Source organism: Talpa europaea (genome assembly GCF_964194135.1).
Source record: "Talpa europaea genome assembly, chromosome: 11".
NCBI lineage: Eukaryota > Metazoa > Chordata > Mammalia > Eulipotyphla > Talpidae > Talpa > Talpa europaea.
In genome coordinates, this window is record NC_140078.1 from 71,253,386 (window position 1) to 71,270,329 (window position 16,944).

General features: G+C 45.2%; 1 protein-coding gene and 1 pseudogene across 4 annotated transcripts in view; one reads left to right on the forward strand and one right to left on the reverse strand.

Annotated features, from left to right (window-relative positions):
• Positions 1–5,909: 5,909 nt before the first annotated feature.
• PRKAR2A (protein kinase cAMP-dependent type II regulatory subunit alpha) overlaps positions 5,910–16,944 on the forward strand; it is a gene marked incomplete at both ends in the record, with an annotated part of 66,006 nt that continues 54,971 nt past the window's right edge. For all 3 annotated transcript variants that reach the window (XM_084246986.1, XM_084246987.1, XM_084246988.1), the window contains one exon: positions 5,910–6,162. In XM_084246986.1, coding sequence (XP_084103112.1) covers positions 5,910–6,162 — 253 coding nt within the window. The remainder of the gene's footprint in view (positions 6,163–16,944) is intronic.
• LOC311179629 (large ribosomal subunit protein eL6-like) lies at positions 11,656–12,484 on the reverse strand (annotated as a pseudogene). Its single transcript has one exon. The product of its transcript is annotated as a large ribosomal subunit protein eL6-like (transcript).

A 16,944-nucleotide genomic window follows, 5' to 3' on the forward strand; every position in this document is an offset into this window, starting at 1 on the left:
TTTTCTTTGATCTCTACCCAGGAACATCTGCCAGTTTCCAGGGTGCCACCTAGTCCTGATCTGCGCATGGGGCTGTAGACTTCATACTCGAATCTATCTTTCCAGCTCGAATGAGCATATGTGCCTAGGTGCAGATAGCCTGTTAACAATCAGGCTGGGTCTTTTTTAATGCACGCAGGCAATCAAAATTAAATCTAGTGTAGCGCAATTTCCCAGGAGTACCTGGAGAGTTTTCCCTCCTACTCTGAGAACAGAGTTGAATCGACAGGCCCAGTCTACTGAAATAAATAAAAGCCCAGGGTGTAGGAAGGCTCTTTTTTTGCACATTCTTTTCTCATGAGAGCACCTTATTTTAACAGGAAACAATAAACATTATTTCTAATTTTTGCGTTGTGTGCAATTTTTTTTGTATTTCTTTTGAAGCATTTCAGGAGGTAGCTTGTGGCCTTGGCAGAGGCCAGAGGGATGCAGTCCCCTTCCCTGGATATTTCAGACTAGCAGGAGAAAGAGGAGGAAGTTTTGGCTGGCCCAACTTTTGTTAACCAACCCAACTCCAGCAGCTTGAAGGAAAGGAGGTGGGATGGGGTGACTTGATTGTAACTTCCCACAGCTCTCAGTGCAAACCTGGCATGACAGCCCTCCATGGGCACCTGAACTAATGGATGTAGTAGAGTCAGTTATTCTAAATGGTCAAAAGTAGTCCTGAGTTGATATGTGCTTTGGGGTTGCTGTGTGGTCTGATGTGCCAGCCTGGTTGTACTAATGGACTGGTGAGGCCCAGGTGTGCCAGAGGAGGTGAGGAAGTCAGAGTGGAGAGTCACAAATCTTGGCATACTGCAAGACTATTGGAACTGGCCTTCTGGCAGACACATTTACAGTCCTGTTGGCACTTTCCCCCTTACTGCAGATGCACAGAAACCCTTGGACTCTGGCTTTAGAACCATCACTCTATGTTACTGGGCTAAAGGAGCAGGGACTCGCCCCCATCTGGGACAGGTGTGACCAACCTAGCAGGAAACTGAAAAATTGGGGATTAAGGAAGAAAGTTTTATTTCTGGGAAGATATTTCCTGATGACCAGATAGGAATTATGGTGAAGTGAAAAATAAGACTTTTTAGAGATGAAAATTGTGTGCCCTCTGCCTGGGAAGATTAATTTAGTGTGACATCTGTCCCCTGTCATGCTACAGGATGTCTTTGTTAAATCTCTCACTAATTTTTATGGCTACATATGTTTCCTGAAGCTTTTATTGGCACCAGTCTATGAGACTGTCCTGAAACCTTGGCCTTTGCCCAGGAGCCCCTGTGAGTGCATTTGCATTCCAGCCATATGCCAGCTATTTTCATGGCTCAGAATCACTTTTAAAGTCTCTGCTTCTGGATAATTTGCCCTTTGAAGCAGCTTTCATTTTAAAATGGAATATTTTGGCTCTTTGATGTTACTGATGGTAGATTCTTTACTCCTTTAGGTATTTAATAGATGTTAAGTAATAGGGAAGCCCCTGGAGGCATATTTGTGAAGGGAGCAGAGCAGATTGTGAGTAACTCCCTCCTGGCTGGCACTTCCTTTTCATGATGCACTTTGAAATGACACCTGTTCCTGATGTGTGTCTTTTTTCCCTGCTGTGGGTGAGGATGGGGAGATATTTAGACCCTCCTCAGCAATTTCTCTGTCACAGACAGCCTTAAGTAGAAGCCAGACAGCGATTTTTAAAATAACTAGCTGCTGTTAATAGCCTCACCCAGGCACAAAGAAGAGTATAATTGGGTCAAAGGTGAAAGACTGAGGGCTGGTTGTTGCAATGGCAGCCTTTAGAAGCAATCATAGCACCATTTCTGCTGGGAAGTCATACTATCTCTAGCCATAGTTCTTTCCCCACAGTTTTTTAAGACTGGAATCACCTATGCTCTTTCTAACCTTGACATGGACTCATTTCTTTTTTTTTTTTTTTTTAAAGATTTATTTTTACTGGGTCCTCTCTGGTGGCACAAGAGGTTAAGCGTCAGCACTATGAGGCTATCCGCGACTACTGCAGCACGAGTTTGATCCCAGGCCAGGGAGGTGACCCATATGGCGCAATAGACCTCTCCTGCCTCGCCCACTGCTCCCCTCAGCAGTGTATTTCAGTCACTCTGCCTGTTCTGCTCCCCACTCTGTCTCTGGTGAATCCTCTCACCTCCCGTACCTTATTTATGCATACAAGAACTGGGGTGTAGGCCAGAGGTGCAGGGAGTGAGAGGATTCACCAGAGACAGAGTGGGGAGCAAAACAGGTGGATCTACTGAAATACATTGCTGAGGGGAGCAGTAGTTGAGACAGGAGAGGTCTGCTGTGCCATGTGGGTTAGCTCCCTGGCAGGGGATAGAACTCAGGCCATGGCAGTGGACCTTTGCAGTGGTAGCAATGAGACTTAACCCCCAGGCCACAAGGGAGGCCCTAACATGGATTCATTTTCATTTCTTTTTTTTTTTTTTTAAAGGCTTTATTTTATTTATTTATTTATTTTTAAAATAGAGGCATGTTTTTATTTATTTATTTGTTTGTTTGTTTTGTTTATACATGCACTGGGTACAGTCAGAAGCCCGGGAGGGTGAGAGAATTCACCAGAGCCAGAGCGGGGAGCAGAGCAGGCAGAAGGACCGAAGTACACTGCTGAGGGGAGCAGCGGGCGGCATGAGAGGCCTGCGCACCATGTGGGACCCTCCTCTGGTGGCCAGGGAGCAGCCGGGGATCGAACCGGCGCCGCAGAGGCCGCAGGCAGCTTCGCAACCCAGCGCTCAACCTCTGCGTCACCGGGGAGGCCCCCATTTTCATTTCTTTATCCCTATATGACTTACTGTTTAGTGGGTATGGATTTTACCCCCACTTTCAGATACAGAAACCAAGGCTTATGGAAGGTAAACTATTTGCCAAGATCACTGGTAAGTTGATTACAGAATGGAGTCTGGGTGTCCACAGCTATCAGAGGCTGTCCCAAGGCTGCAAAAGACCTGTTGTATGCAGTGTCAAAGCCCAGGCACCTAACCTGTGAGTGAGGCCAGGAGTGGCATACAGAGTCCAATGGGCAGTGGGAAGACACCAGGGCCAGGTGCTTCCTGAAGGCTACAACTCACCTATCAGGCTCTCCCTTGTCTCCCAGCTTCTGTCCTTATCCTGAGGTATCTCAGAGGCAGATCCTGGGTCTACTGCAAGACTGACACTTTCTTGGGTAGAAGATGATGGGGGTTGCTTGAAATGACTGGGAGAACTCACCCAATATTCAGTTCTTTTTTTTTTTTTTTAAAGATTTATTTATTTATTTATACAAGCGCTGGGTATAGTCAGAAGCGCGGGAGGGTGAGAGAATTCACCAGAGCCAGAGCGGGGAACAGAACAGGCAGACTGATGAAATACACTGCTGAGGGAAGCAGTGGGCACAGCAGGAGAGGTCTGTTTTGCCATGTGGGACCCTCGCCAGGGATCGAACCGGCACTGCAGAGGCTGTGGGCAGCTTTGCAGCCCAGCGCTCAACTGCTGCACCACGAGGGGAGGCCCCCCAATATTCAGTTCTGTCCTTAGCCCCATAGTAGCATCCCTTTACCTGATTTTGTATTTATTTATTTTTTTTTTTTTATTTTTTTTTTTGTTTATACATGCACTGGGTACAGTCAGAAGCGCGGGAGGGTGAGAGAATTCACCAGAGCCAGAGCGGGGAGCAGAGCAGGCAGAAGGACCGAAGTACACTGCTGAGGGGAGCAGCGGGCGGCAGGAGAGGTCCGCGCGCCATGTGGGACCCTCCTCCAGTGGCCGGGGAGCAGCCGGGGATTGAACCGGCGCCGCAAAGGCCGTGGGCAGCTTCGCAACCCAGCGCTCAACTGCTGCACCACCGGGGAGGCCCTACCTGATTTTGTAATGGAAACTGGAGTCCTAACTGTACAGATGCCTTTCCACCTTTAAAACATGAAACCTCACAAATGGGCAGACTAGAGAGAAGAGTTGTAAATTTGCCTTTCCAAAGGTTTAGTTGTGGGATTGCTTCAAGTGCTATGGCTCTCTATGTGCAGAGGTGCAGTGGAAGTCACACCCATGTTTCCTGGGTATGGGCTGACTCCTGGAAATCTTGGAACGGTTAATATTCCCAAGAACAGGGGAAAATAGGAACCCTGTCCCTCCAACCCCTCACTGCCTGTCCTTAAGTCTTCATATTCTGAGATCAAGAGGACAACTTTGAAGCATAAGATACTAGTTCTGAGACTGTGGGATCAGGAGAGCAATTTCAGTGACACTGCTTGCCATGTAGAAATTTATCATTCATGTATTCAGTAAGACTCTCCAAGTGTTTGCAATAAATACCCAGCAGAGAACATGCCCCTTCCCTCACAAAGTTGATGGTCCAAGACTCCTTCCAATGGTCAAGGAATTTGTTCAGAGATACATAGCCATTTGGAATCATAGGCCTACCTGGCATAGAGCCTGGGCTGACTTCTGTGCCAGGAAGGATCGGTTGCTTCTGCTTTCAGACACTCAGTTCCCAGCAGCACTGAGCTCCTGGGTGTGTGCCAAGCCAATATGACAGGTCCTAGTGAGGATTTTAATTAATACTGGGTAATTACCAGGTGGAGCTTAACTGTCCCAAATGCCTTTCAGGTTCCCAAGCCTATAGCTAGTTACACTCTGACTAAAGGAGGGAGGACTCTGTCCTATGCCAACTGGGACTCTGGTCAGCACCTTGGCTGTGGCATCCCAGCTAGTTACCACCTTTTTCTGTTCCCTTCCAATCTGGTGTGGCTGAGAAGGGCAAGATGGGAAACAGCCTACCTCTGGCCAGGGGCAGAGGATAACAGTGCTTTGTGGTCAGCTCAACATTCATGCAGTGCTGGCTCAGGACCCACAGTAGAGTGTGGGAAAAGAAGGGGTGTGCAGACCAATACCAGGATGCCTGGTGGGAGAGCTGGAAAGGAGGAAAACACGGGTAGTTCCTGCCCTGGGCCTCATTCCCTTTTCTGTATAGGTTTAGCTTGAGTGAGTTCTTCCAGACTTATTTCTCTGTTTGTGGCTCCCAAATTACAAATTACAGTATCACTGAAATTCTTACCACCTACAAGATCTTCTCCGTTTGATATATCTCATAGACCTCCAGCCATACTTCTGAGGGTACCACTGTTGGTTATACGCTGATTCTATCCAGCTACCAGGGTGGTCCTGACTACCAGACCTGTACTCTTGCCGTCCTCCGTCCCCAGGCGACTTTTCTCCAAATCTTCCTGTTTGGATCCTACTCAGGGCTTCCAGTCGGCTTGAATGTCACCCCCTAAAGTAGATCCTCTAGCTTTCCACCACAGCTGGAGCCACATTGGGGTGGTAACTACTATGTTTGCATCTGGCTCTTGGCCGTGTCTCTGGTGCGAGCAGTGCTGGCAAACAAGTTCTTTAGAGTGTGTTGAAGAACAAACGCAAAGTCTTCAAGACGAGTCGGGAGACGCCAACGACGCCGCTTACGAGTAGACGGCTCGTAATCTCATTCACAGATTCCACTCCGGGGCCTCGCCTGCAGGGCTCGCCCCGGGCGGGCCGGCCGCCCACTGGCGCACGCGCACGGAGGGCCGGCGCTCGGCGGGGGCGCGCACGCCTCTGCCGCGTGCGTCACAACCCGGCTCCCGCCCCGCCCGTCCGACCAGCCCGCTCGTCGGTCCCCGCGGCGGCGGCGGCTGCCCAGTGACAGCGGCGGCGGCTCCGGGCCGGCCGTGGTAGCCGAGGGTCGAGCCGCCTGGAAACGCGCACTCGGCCGAGGGGCGTTGGGGCGCGGGGAAGGCACGCCCGGGATCGCGCGTGAGACCTCGCGGGCGCTGGGCGCGAGGCCGGCGTGAGGCAGCGCGAAGGCAGTGGCCGCCGGCGGCCCGGACCCGCCTGTGCTCGCCGCGGCCGCCGGCATGAGCCACATCCAGATCCCGCCGGGGCTCACGGAGCTGCTCCAGGGCTACACGGTGGAGGTTCTGCGGCAGCAGCCGCCCGACCTCGTCGACTTCGCGGTGAGCTACTTCACCCGGCTGCGCGAGGCCCGCGCCCGCGCCGCCAGCCCGCCCACCGCCCCTCCTTCCGACTCGCAGCGTCTGGAGCCGGACCCGGGCCTGGTCGCCGACGCGGTCGCCGAGAGCAGCTCGGAGGACGACGAGGACCTGGACGGTAGGCGGCGGGCTGGGCCGCGGCGCGCCGGGGGCCCGCGGGGGCGGCGCCGGGGGCTCCACGAGTCCGGGGCGCCGCGGGGCGGGCGGGGGCCGGGGCGGGCGGACGGCCCCACGGGGGACCTTGGAACTCCCGGGCGGAGTTTGCCGGGTTCCCACGTGCGCCACTTCCCAGTTGAGCTCCGCGGGCCCGGGGAGCCCGGGGCGCCCCGAGTGATTTGTCAGATTCTGCCGTGAGGGAAACGTGCGCGCTGGCGGCCCGCGCGGGGGGCGCGGAGCCCTCGGCCGCCCCTCCGGGGGAGCCGCGCCGCGCCTCGAGACCCTTCGCCCGGTTTCCTTGGGAAGACGAGAACATTCACGCGCGCCGACTCGTGTTCAATAGCCAGGACGGTGACCTTATTTGGAAATAACTCATTTTATGAAGTTATTGTGAAAAACTTTAAAGACTAGCCAAAAATTAGCTCGAAGGGTGAAATAAAGTCCTATGCTCTATCCTCATGTTCAGCAGTTTTAATTATTTGTCACAAATGTTTTCGTCTATACTTTTTCTTTTTACTTGGCTGAAGTATTTTTTTAATTTATTTTTTGTTTAATATATTTTTTACATCGTTTTTCATTTTTGCTCAATGTATGCATTTTCGTCATGGTTATAGTCCAGACAGTTCCCACCCCGCCTTGTTTTCATCCTACTCCCCCCTACCCCACCCCACTCCCCATTGTGTCTCTGGTTTATAGGTGCTTGTTAATTTTGATTTTTACTTTATTATAATTATTCTTTTTCCTGGTCCCTTATTTAGGTTTTATAAATTCCTGCTATGAGTGAGACCATTTTTCCTTTTCTTTCTGGCTTATTTCGCTGAGCATGATCTCTTCCAGCTCCATCCATGTTGCAGCAAATTGCATGAGTTTATCTTTTTTGATTGCTGAGTAATATTCCATTGTGTATATGTACCACATCTTCTTGATCCAGGCATTTATTTTTGGGCATTTGGGTTGTTTCCATAGCTTAGCTATTGTAAATAGTGCTGCTATAAACATAGGGGTGCAGGTGCCCTTTTGAATTAATGTTTCTGTGTCATTTGGGTAAATACCCAGGAGTGGTATTGCTGGATCATATGGAAGCTCCATCTTTAGCAGGTTGAGGAATCTCCACACAGCTCTCCATAGTGGTTGGACCGGTTTGCACTGCCACCAGCAGTGCAGGAGAGTTCCTTTTTCTCCACATCCTCACCAACATTTGTTGTTGCTAGTTTTTTTAATATGTGCCATTCTCACTGGTGTAAGATGGTATCTCATTGTAGTTTTGATTTGCATTTCCCTGATTACAAGTGATGTTGAACATTTTCCGTATGCCTGTTGGCCATTTGCAGTTCCTCTTTGGAGAAGTTCCTTTTAGCTCTTCTGCCCATTTTTTGACTGGATTATTTACTTTGTTTTTGTTGAGTCTCATCAGCTCTTTGTAGATATTTGTGATCAGTCCTTTATCATTAGTGTTTTCAGCAAAAATTTTCTCCCAATTGGTGCGGTGTCTCTTTGTTTTGGTTACTGTCTCTTTTGCTGTACAGAAGCTCTTTTTTTTTTTTTTTTTTTTTTTTTTTTGGTACAGAAGCTCTTTAATTTGATGTAGTCCCAGCTGTTTATCTTTTTGGCTGAAGTGTTTTTTTTTTTTTTAAAGATTTATTTATTTATGCATACGAGAGCTGGGATACAGGCCAGAGATGCGGGGTATGAGAGGATTCACCAGAGACAGAGGGGAACAGAATAGGCAGATTGACTGAAATACACTGCTGAGGGGAGCAGCAAGCAAGATAGGAGAGGTCTGCTATGCCATGTGGGCAGCTCCCTGGCTGGGGATTGAACTCATGCTGAAGAGGCTGTTGACCGCATATTAGTGCTGTGCTTAACCCCTTGCGCCACCAGAGAGGCCCTTTGGCTGAAATATTTTCAAGGCAGATCCAATTGGGTCATTTCATCTCCACATATTTCAGTATACATTTGGTAAACTATAAATACAAATTTGTACATTTATATTTGGCTAAAAAAGATAGATCAAATCAAATTGATAAGGGTAAGCATGTTTAGCATATGGGGTGCAGGAAAGAGGTAACAGTTTCTACCTCTGATCTAAGCATGGTTGTCAAAAAACATTTAGATTTTCTTTCAGCATAGGCTTTGTCTGTGTAACAATAGGGTCGTCCTGCTTTTGAGCATCCAAAATTTAACAAACAATGAAAAGGTTTGAGAGACAAAGAAAGAGATTTAGTGTTACTAGATCTTACTGAGAAGGAAAAGTTCTGACTTTACAGTCAAGCCATGCAGGCAAGGAGTTAATTGTTGGTCATTGTAGTTGGAGTGGTAAGCTTTAGTGTACATGCTGAGAGTAGAAATTGTTGTTAGTGTTTCATTTGACTTACTGGGCATTAAATTATGAGTTTTTACCTTAAACCTGGAAATCAAAAATTGTTATTTCCCAAATTGATGCCACAGATTTGCTTTGTGGTCTTGGACAAGTTGTCAAACCTGCTTGATTGCAAATTTACTTATCTTTAAATGTGGACAGGGAACTAGAGTATCCCAGAAATAAATGTGTTTTTTTTTATTTATTTATTTATTTATTTATTTATTTATTTATTTATTTATTTATTTATTTAAAGATCATGTTTTTGGTTTTTTTTAAGATTTATTTTTATTTATTTATACAAGCACTGGGTACAGTCAGAAGCGCGGGAGGGTGAGAGGATTCACCAGAGCCAGAGAGGGGAGCAGAGCAGGCAGAAGGACTGAAGTACACTGCTGAGGGGAGCAGTGGGCGGCAGGAGAGGTCTGCGCGCCTGAGGGACCCTCCTCCAGTGGTCGGGGAGCAGCTGGGGATCGAAACGGTGTTGCAAAGGCCGCGGCAGCTTCGCAACCCAGCGCTCAACCGCTGCACCACAGGGGATGCCCATAAATGTGTTTTTAAAAGCTTTATTTTAGGAGTAACTCCAGTGTTTGTTTCACTGTCATCTCTATAAATCACGATGCTGTTATTTGTTTTGTGATTTTTATTTACAGAAAACATTGGTATTTTGAAAATTAGTCCCAGATCAGTAACATAGTTTACAAGTTGTGATTTGTATCCCCATTTTTTTGTCCTCTTTGATATCTTTTTTAAAATTGATTTTACTTAAATCTTTGTAACACTGTGCTTTATTTTATTGGTATTTAAGTGTTTTCTTTGTGTTTGTTTATATCTCTTAAGTATCTGTTATATATAATTATGGAAATCAACACAAGGTAAACTTTTATTTACAGATAATAGACTAAAAATAAATTGCACAGGAGATACCATTGTGCTCTCATGAGGATGCTTATTACGAATAAATAAATAGAAAATAACAAGTGTTGGGCCTCCCCGGTGGCACAGCGGTTGAGCGCTGGGTTGCGAAGCTGCCCGCGGCCTCTGCAGCGCTGGTTCAATCCCTGGCTGCTCCCCGGCCACCGGAGGAGGGTCCCACATGGCGCGCAGACCTCTCCTGCCGCCCGCTGCTCCCCTCAGCAGTGTACTTCGGTCCTTCTGCCTGCTCTGCTCCCCGCTCTGGCTCTGGTGAATTCTCTCACCCTCCCGCGCTTCTGACTGTACCCAGTGCTTGTATAAATAAATAAATAAATCTTTAAAAAAAAAAAAAAAGAAAATAACAAGTGTTTGTGAGGATGTAGAGAACTTGGAACCCTTGCTCATTGCTGGTGGGAATGCAAAATGGTTCAGCTGCTGTAAAAAAAAGTTTGTCATTTTCTCAAAAAGTTAAACATAGAATTTTATCATATGATCTAGCAATTCCACTTCTATGTAAATACCCAAGACAGTTGAGAGCAGGGAGTTGAACAGATGCTTATGTGCCAATGTTTATTGCAGTATTATTCACAATAACCTAGCAGTAGAGACAACCCAAGTGTCCCATCAGCAGATGAATGGATAAACAAAATGTGGTGTACACATACAATGGAATACTATTTATCCTTTAAAAGGAATGGAATTCTATAGATGCCACAAAATGGATGAACCTTGTAAACATAATACAAGTGAAAATACTAGACACCAAAGGTTAAATATTGTATGATTCCACATATATTAGGTACTTAGAAAAGGCAAATTCATAGAGACAAAGTAGACTAGAGATTACCAGTGACTGGGGGAGAGGGTAATGGAGACTGGGCACAGTTTTGAGGATGATGAAAAAGTTACGAAATTGGGTAGTGGTGTGATGGTAGCAGACACTGTAAATGTGCTTAATGCCAGTAATCATATGCTTAAATGGTTGTTATAAATTTTATGTATGTTTTACCACAACTTTTAAAGGATAACATTGCATATCCAGTGGTTGGGAACACCGGGGTAAATAAGCCTACAGTAACTAAAATTAGAAGGATGGGTAGTTAGAACAGATATAGCAAGGAGACTTTGCTTAGGTTCTAATTCAGTAGTATGTTACTGGAAACACTAAAAAAAGTTGGCTGTTACTGCTTTGTTTTAATAACAGTTTTGATAGCAAACAACAATAAATGTGAAGTATTATAATGAGTATTTCTTGGGAAAGCCTGAAGAGTTCAGACTTCCATAAGTCTTTAACTGCATCCTCATAAGAACAGTAAGTTTGGAATTCAGATTTGACTTGATTGACTTATTTAATCACCACAAAAAAATTAATTATACCTCTGGGATCCCCAGGATATTTTGGTACAGTTCATATCCCATATAATTCACTCATTTATAATGTGTAATTCAGTGGTTATAGAACAATTATAGTCAATTATAGTCAATTTTATAGGTGCAACAAATATAGTCAATTTTAGACCATTTTCATCACTCCAAAAAGAAATCCCATGTACTTCAGCCATCACCTACCAACACCCTAGGAAAGCATTAATCTACTTTTCTGTAGGGCCTATGTAACCATTTATTCCTTTCTTTCTCTATAGATTTGCCTATCCTGGACCTTTCATATAAATGGAATCATACAATAAATGCTTTTTTGCTTTTGACTTCTTTCACTAAGCATGTTTTCAAGGTTCACCCATGTTGTAGCCTGTATTAGTACTTCATTCCTTTTTATTGCTGAATACTATTCCATTGTATAGATATACCACATTTTGTTCATCATCAGCTGATAGACAATAAGGTGGTTTCTACTTTTTTTAATGATCACTTAATTTTTTAACAAAGATTTATTTATTTATGCATACAAGAGCTGGGGAACAGGCCAGAGGTGTGGAGGGTGAGAGGATTCACCAGAGACAGAGTGGGGAACAGAACAGGCAGATTGACCGATGTACACTGCTGAGGGGAGCAGCGGGCAAAACAGGAGAGGTCTGCTGCGCCATGTGGGTTGCTCCCTGGCTGGCCGGGGGATCAAACTCTATCTGCAGAGGCTGCGGACAGCTTCATAGGTTGTGTCTTAACTCATTGTGCCACCAGGGAGGCCCCAATGATCACTTAATTAAAGTCTTTGTAGGAAGTTTAGAACCCCAATTTGTGATGGTAAATTCCATTTGTGAGAGCAAACACAGCAGAGGTAGTCCTTGAGCTGAGGAACAGCTTAGATGTTTGTGAGTCCAGTTTTCTGATTAACCTTGCGCTGCTATGTAATCTCGTATTTTCTCTCTGTGTTGGAGATCTCACTTACCTGCTGTCTAGCGCTTAACACAGCTTCTTCTTGAAGCAAACATCGGTAAGCTATTTTGGGATCCTCACACCATTGACATCAATTTTGGTAGAGGTAACGATGACAAATTTCTGATGTGTGCTACTCAGGGAACCTTGATGTGGGACAGAAGTGCAGTCATAAGTAGCAAGCCATTGCCCAGCTACTTCAAGAAAACCACCCTCTTGCCTATGTCATATCCTGTTAGGATAATCAGAATGGTCCCAGGAGTGATGCCAGCTCACAGTTTTCTCACATGCTGACTGAAGGGTTTCTTGCTTTGGCTCAATAGCTTTTCAAGTACATCTTCAGTAGTATAATATCTAGGCATGTTATGAAGTTTAGCCACTCAGGTACCAACCACCATTCTTGTCCCCCCCCCTAACTGGTTTTGTGATGGTAGCAAGAACCTTCTCCTTTCCAGTCCTGGATTTAGTTGCTGACTACTTCCATCTACATGGTTTTTCTGGAATACATAGCAGATCAGAAATATCTGCTGTACTGGAACAGGGTTTCGGCTTCAGTGGGGCTTCCCCTTCAGTGGGATTTGGCCTTGGCCTTCTTAACCTTGCCACCAGTGTCAGCTTTCTTGGCTTCAGATTTCTTCTCTTTAGTAGCCATCTTCTCAGCTTTTTCACCTATCATCTTGCAAGATGTGTTTCTACTTTTTGAGTATTATAAATAATGCTGCTGTGAATATTCATGTGTACAAATTTTTGTGTGGACATATTTTCATTTCTCTTGGGTATATGTCTAGAGTAGAATTATTAGTCCATATGGTAACTCTTTATTTAACCTTTTGAGGAACTGCCAGACTGTTTTCTAAAAATGGCTATACAGTTTTATATTCTAACCAGCAGTATATTGAGAATTCTAATTCTTCTACATGCTTGTCAACACTTAGTATCTTTTTTTATTATTGCCAGCCTAGTGGGTGGGAAGTAGTAGCTTATTGTGACTTGACTTTGCATTTCCCTAATGATATTGAGCAACTTTTCATGTGTTTGTTGGTCATTTGTATATCTTATTTGGAGAAATGTCTAGTCATGTCCTTAATCCATTTCTTGATTGGGTTGTTTGTCTTTTTATTGGATTGTAAGAATTCTTTATACATTTTCAACAAGTCTTTTATCAGATACACACTTTACAAATATGTCCCTCATTCACTGGGTTTTCTTTTCACTTCCTTGTTATTGTCTTTTGAAGCTCAAAAATTTTTCGTTTTGATAAAGTCCAGTGTATTGCTCTGTTCATTTTTTAGGTGTAAGACTTAAGAAGTCATTGGCAAATCCAAGGTCATGAAGATTAACCTCTATGTAGTCTTCTAAGAGCTTAGGTTTTTACATTTAGGTCAATTGGTACATTTTAAGTTATTTTTTGTATAAGATGTGAAGTACTAGTTGTTCCAGCACTATTTATTGAGCAAATTATTCTTTCCTCATTTAATTGTCTTGTTATCTTGTTGAAAATCAATTGATTATTGGGCCTCCCCCAGTGGTCTAGCTAAGTCTCAGCACTAACATAGCAATGGCCTGATTTCGATCTCTGAGCAGGAAGGTAACTCACAAGGAGCTGCAGACCTCCCCCCATCTTGCTCCCCTTAGCAGTGTATTTCAGTCAGTTTGCCTGTTCTGCTCCCCGTTCTGTCTCTGGTGAATCCCTTTAGCCCCTCCCCCACACTCACACCCCGCACCTCTGGCCCTAGTTCTTGTATGCATAAATAAATAAAAATAAATCTTAAAAAAAATTTTCAGGACTGCTCAAGTCAGTGGTGTGTCTTTTGGATTCTTATCTGAAAAAGATCCCAAATCTTAGAACCTTTACCACAAGTAGTTTTTCCTTGTAGTGATTCTCGGAATCTTGGTAGGCATGTGAACTGGACCTTTCACTTTGAAATTCTTTACTTTTTCTCCTCTTATGAAGTTAATACATATTTTTTCTCCAGAGATTTTACACTGTGACTGGTTAGGGTGATTTGAGTTTGATGAATGGCCACTTCTGGTTCCCCAGGTGTCATTCTTTAAAAGTCATAGCTGGGCCTCCCTGGTGGCGCAAGGGGTTAAGCACGGCACTATGAAGCAATCTGCAGCCTCTGCAGCACAAGTTAGATCCCCAGCCTGCCAGGGAGGTACCTACATGGCGCAGTAGACCTCTCCTGTCTCGCCCACTGCTTCCCTCAGCAGTTTATTTCAGTCAGTCTGCTTGTTCTGTTCCCCGCTCTGTCTCTGGTGAGTCCTCTCACCCTCCTGCACATATGGCCTGTACCCCGGTTCTTGTATAAATAAATAAATCTTTAAAAAAAAGTCATGGCTGGGCCTCCCCTGGTGGCGCAGCGGTTGAGCGCTGGGTTGCGAGGCTGCCCGCAGCCTCTACAGTGCCAGTTCGATCCCCGGCCACTGGCGAGGGTCCCACAAAAAAAAAAAAAAAAAGTCATGACTGCAGAGCGGCTTCCTGACCAACTTGTTCCTCTGCAGGAATGAACAGCAGTTGAGTCAAGCAGGAGCCAGTAACCCCAGCTTCACTGCAGCTGTGACCACATCTTACTCAAAATAAAACTCAAGGGTTTTTTTTTTTTTTTAACTTAGTCTCCTAAATAGATTGCTAAAATAGAAATATTGTATCCAATGATACTTTGGCACTTAGTATATAGTAAATACTGTATGGTAATACTGCTTTTCAGAAAGATTGTGCCAGAATATACAGTCACCAGCATCATAATGTGAATACCAAACTTGTATACTTAATAGCACAAGGCATTAAAATTCTAAAAAGTACTAATTTTTGGAAATTTTTTCTAAATGTTTTAATTTCAATTTCATTCAATTCAGGTAGGTTTAACCTTTATTTTCACCTAATGTTTGCTTATGTTCAACGTGGAGTTTATATTTGAGATAATTTTTTTGATAGAAGAGATGAGAATTATTTTGGAAGGTGAGGGAGAAAGGAAATTCAAGGTTTACCTCTTCCCACTCCCTCACTGTGATGAACTTTGTATTATTCTGAATATCAGGTGGATGATGCTGTTAATAAAGATATTGAGTAAAGGTAAAACTGCTGCTTTTCTTTTTTTTTTTAAGATTTATTTATTTATTCATTTATACAAGCGCTGGGTATAGTCAGAAGCGTGGGAGGGTGAGAGAATTCACCAGAGCCAGAGCGGGGAGCAGAGCAGGCAGAAGGACCGAAGTACACTGCTGAGGGGAGCAGCGGGCGGCAGGAGAGGTCATTTGGGACCCTCCTCCGGTGGCGGGGAGCAGCCAGGGATCGAACCGGTGCTGCAGAGGCTGTGGGCAGCTTCACAACCCAGCGCTCAACCACTGCGCCCCCGGGGAGGCCCAAAACTGCTGTTTTTCTACTCATATCACTTCTTACATTAACTACCCCCACAGATTAAAGGCTATTCCTACTTCACAAGCCAATTGCAAATTTGACCTCCTGTGAGAAGAGGCTTTACCTTCAGTAGCAGATTTCTGCATAGGCTACAGGATGAATGGATCCTGTTTAAACTTTAAGTCTATGAAGATGGTTTTGTTCTCTTGCCTACTGTTGGTGGGCTGTCCCCAGGAAATTTTGCAATATGTTCTTACCTGTAAGGGAGGTTTGGGGAGCCATCAGTATGCTGTGGGGATGGATGAGGTTTTCCAGATTGAAGAGAATGAATCAATGACATGATCTTGGGGACTCCTGACATTTTTAAAAATATGTGAAAATGCCAAGATTTAGGACTTAGGTTGGGGTGTGGATGAACACCGTTTTTGTGAGCATAACATGAATAGTCTGGGACCCTCCCTCCTCGGTTTAGCAGGTGAGAGAGAAAAACCATCTGCGTAGGCTTAAAGTCAGAATGAAACAGCAAACCTGGCAGAACCAGGTTGACCCAGTTGGTGGGTCCTCACCTGCATGCTTAAGAACAAGTGACATGGGGGCCTCCCTGGTGGCCTAGTGGTGGCACTGCCTCCTCAATAGGCTGAGTTTAATCCCCAGCAAGGGAACTAACCCACATCTGGCACAGCAGACCTCTCCTGTCTCACCCGTCGCTCCCCTCAGCAGTGTATTTCGGTAGATCTGCCTTTTCTTCTCCCCAGTCTGGTGAATCCTCTCACCCTTCCCGCCCCCAGCACCTTTGGCCTACACCCCAGTTCTACGCATAAATAAGTAAATCTTTTTTTTTTAAATATTTATTTATTTATTTATTTATACAAGAACTGGGGTATAGGCCAGATGCTCAGGAGGATGAGAGGATTCACCAGAGACAGAGCCGGGAACAGAACAGGCAGACTGACGAAATACACTGCTGAGGGGAGCAGCAGGCAAGACAGGAGAGGTCTGCCGCGCCATGTGGGACCCTCGCCAGCTGGCCGGGATCGAACCAGCGCGGATAACTTCACAGCGCTGCACTTAATGGCCTGTGCCATGGGGGGAGACCGTCTTTCTTTCTTTTTTTTTTTTTTTTAAAGGAACAAGTGATATGGCCTAAAAACAGACACATAATTAGAAACAATAACATGATTTATTTACATAGGAAGTGAGAAAAGGGAAAGCTGAGAAAGAAAAAGAGAATGAGATTGTATAGGCTGATACATACCCAGATATCATCTGTCCCGCCCCAGTGCATGCACTGAGCAGAGACTGAGGTCCAAGCTATTGCCTCACAAGGCAAACTGGTGGCTTTTCCAGATGCCCCTCCCCACCATTAGTTTAACTGCTGAAACTCCAGCCATTCCATTACCAAAGCACCAACTAGTTTAACTGCCAAATCCCCTGTTCTGCCCCTATTTCCTATCAGCCCCCACTGATAGAGTCTGGAGAGTGCCATCTTCTACCATCGAGTTGGCTATGAGTGCTGCTGTGCTGGCTCAGAAGTTGCTCCTCACTGTTCTGTTATGAGAACAGGCCCTGTCTTGTTTGTGAAGCATCCATGCAGGAATCTGGTGCCCGAGGGTAAACCTTTTCAGCTTTCACTGATTACCAAGGAGCCAGCAAAAGCTTTAAACAATGGATATCTAGCCTTACTGGCTCCAGTGCTTTCACTAGAAATCAGGAAAGTGATTAAGCCTCTGTATTTGCTTGCCTTTGTGCATAGATAGCATCAGCATTTATGTTAA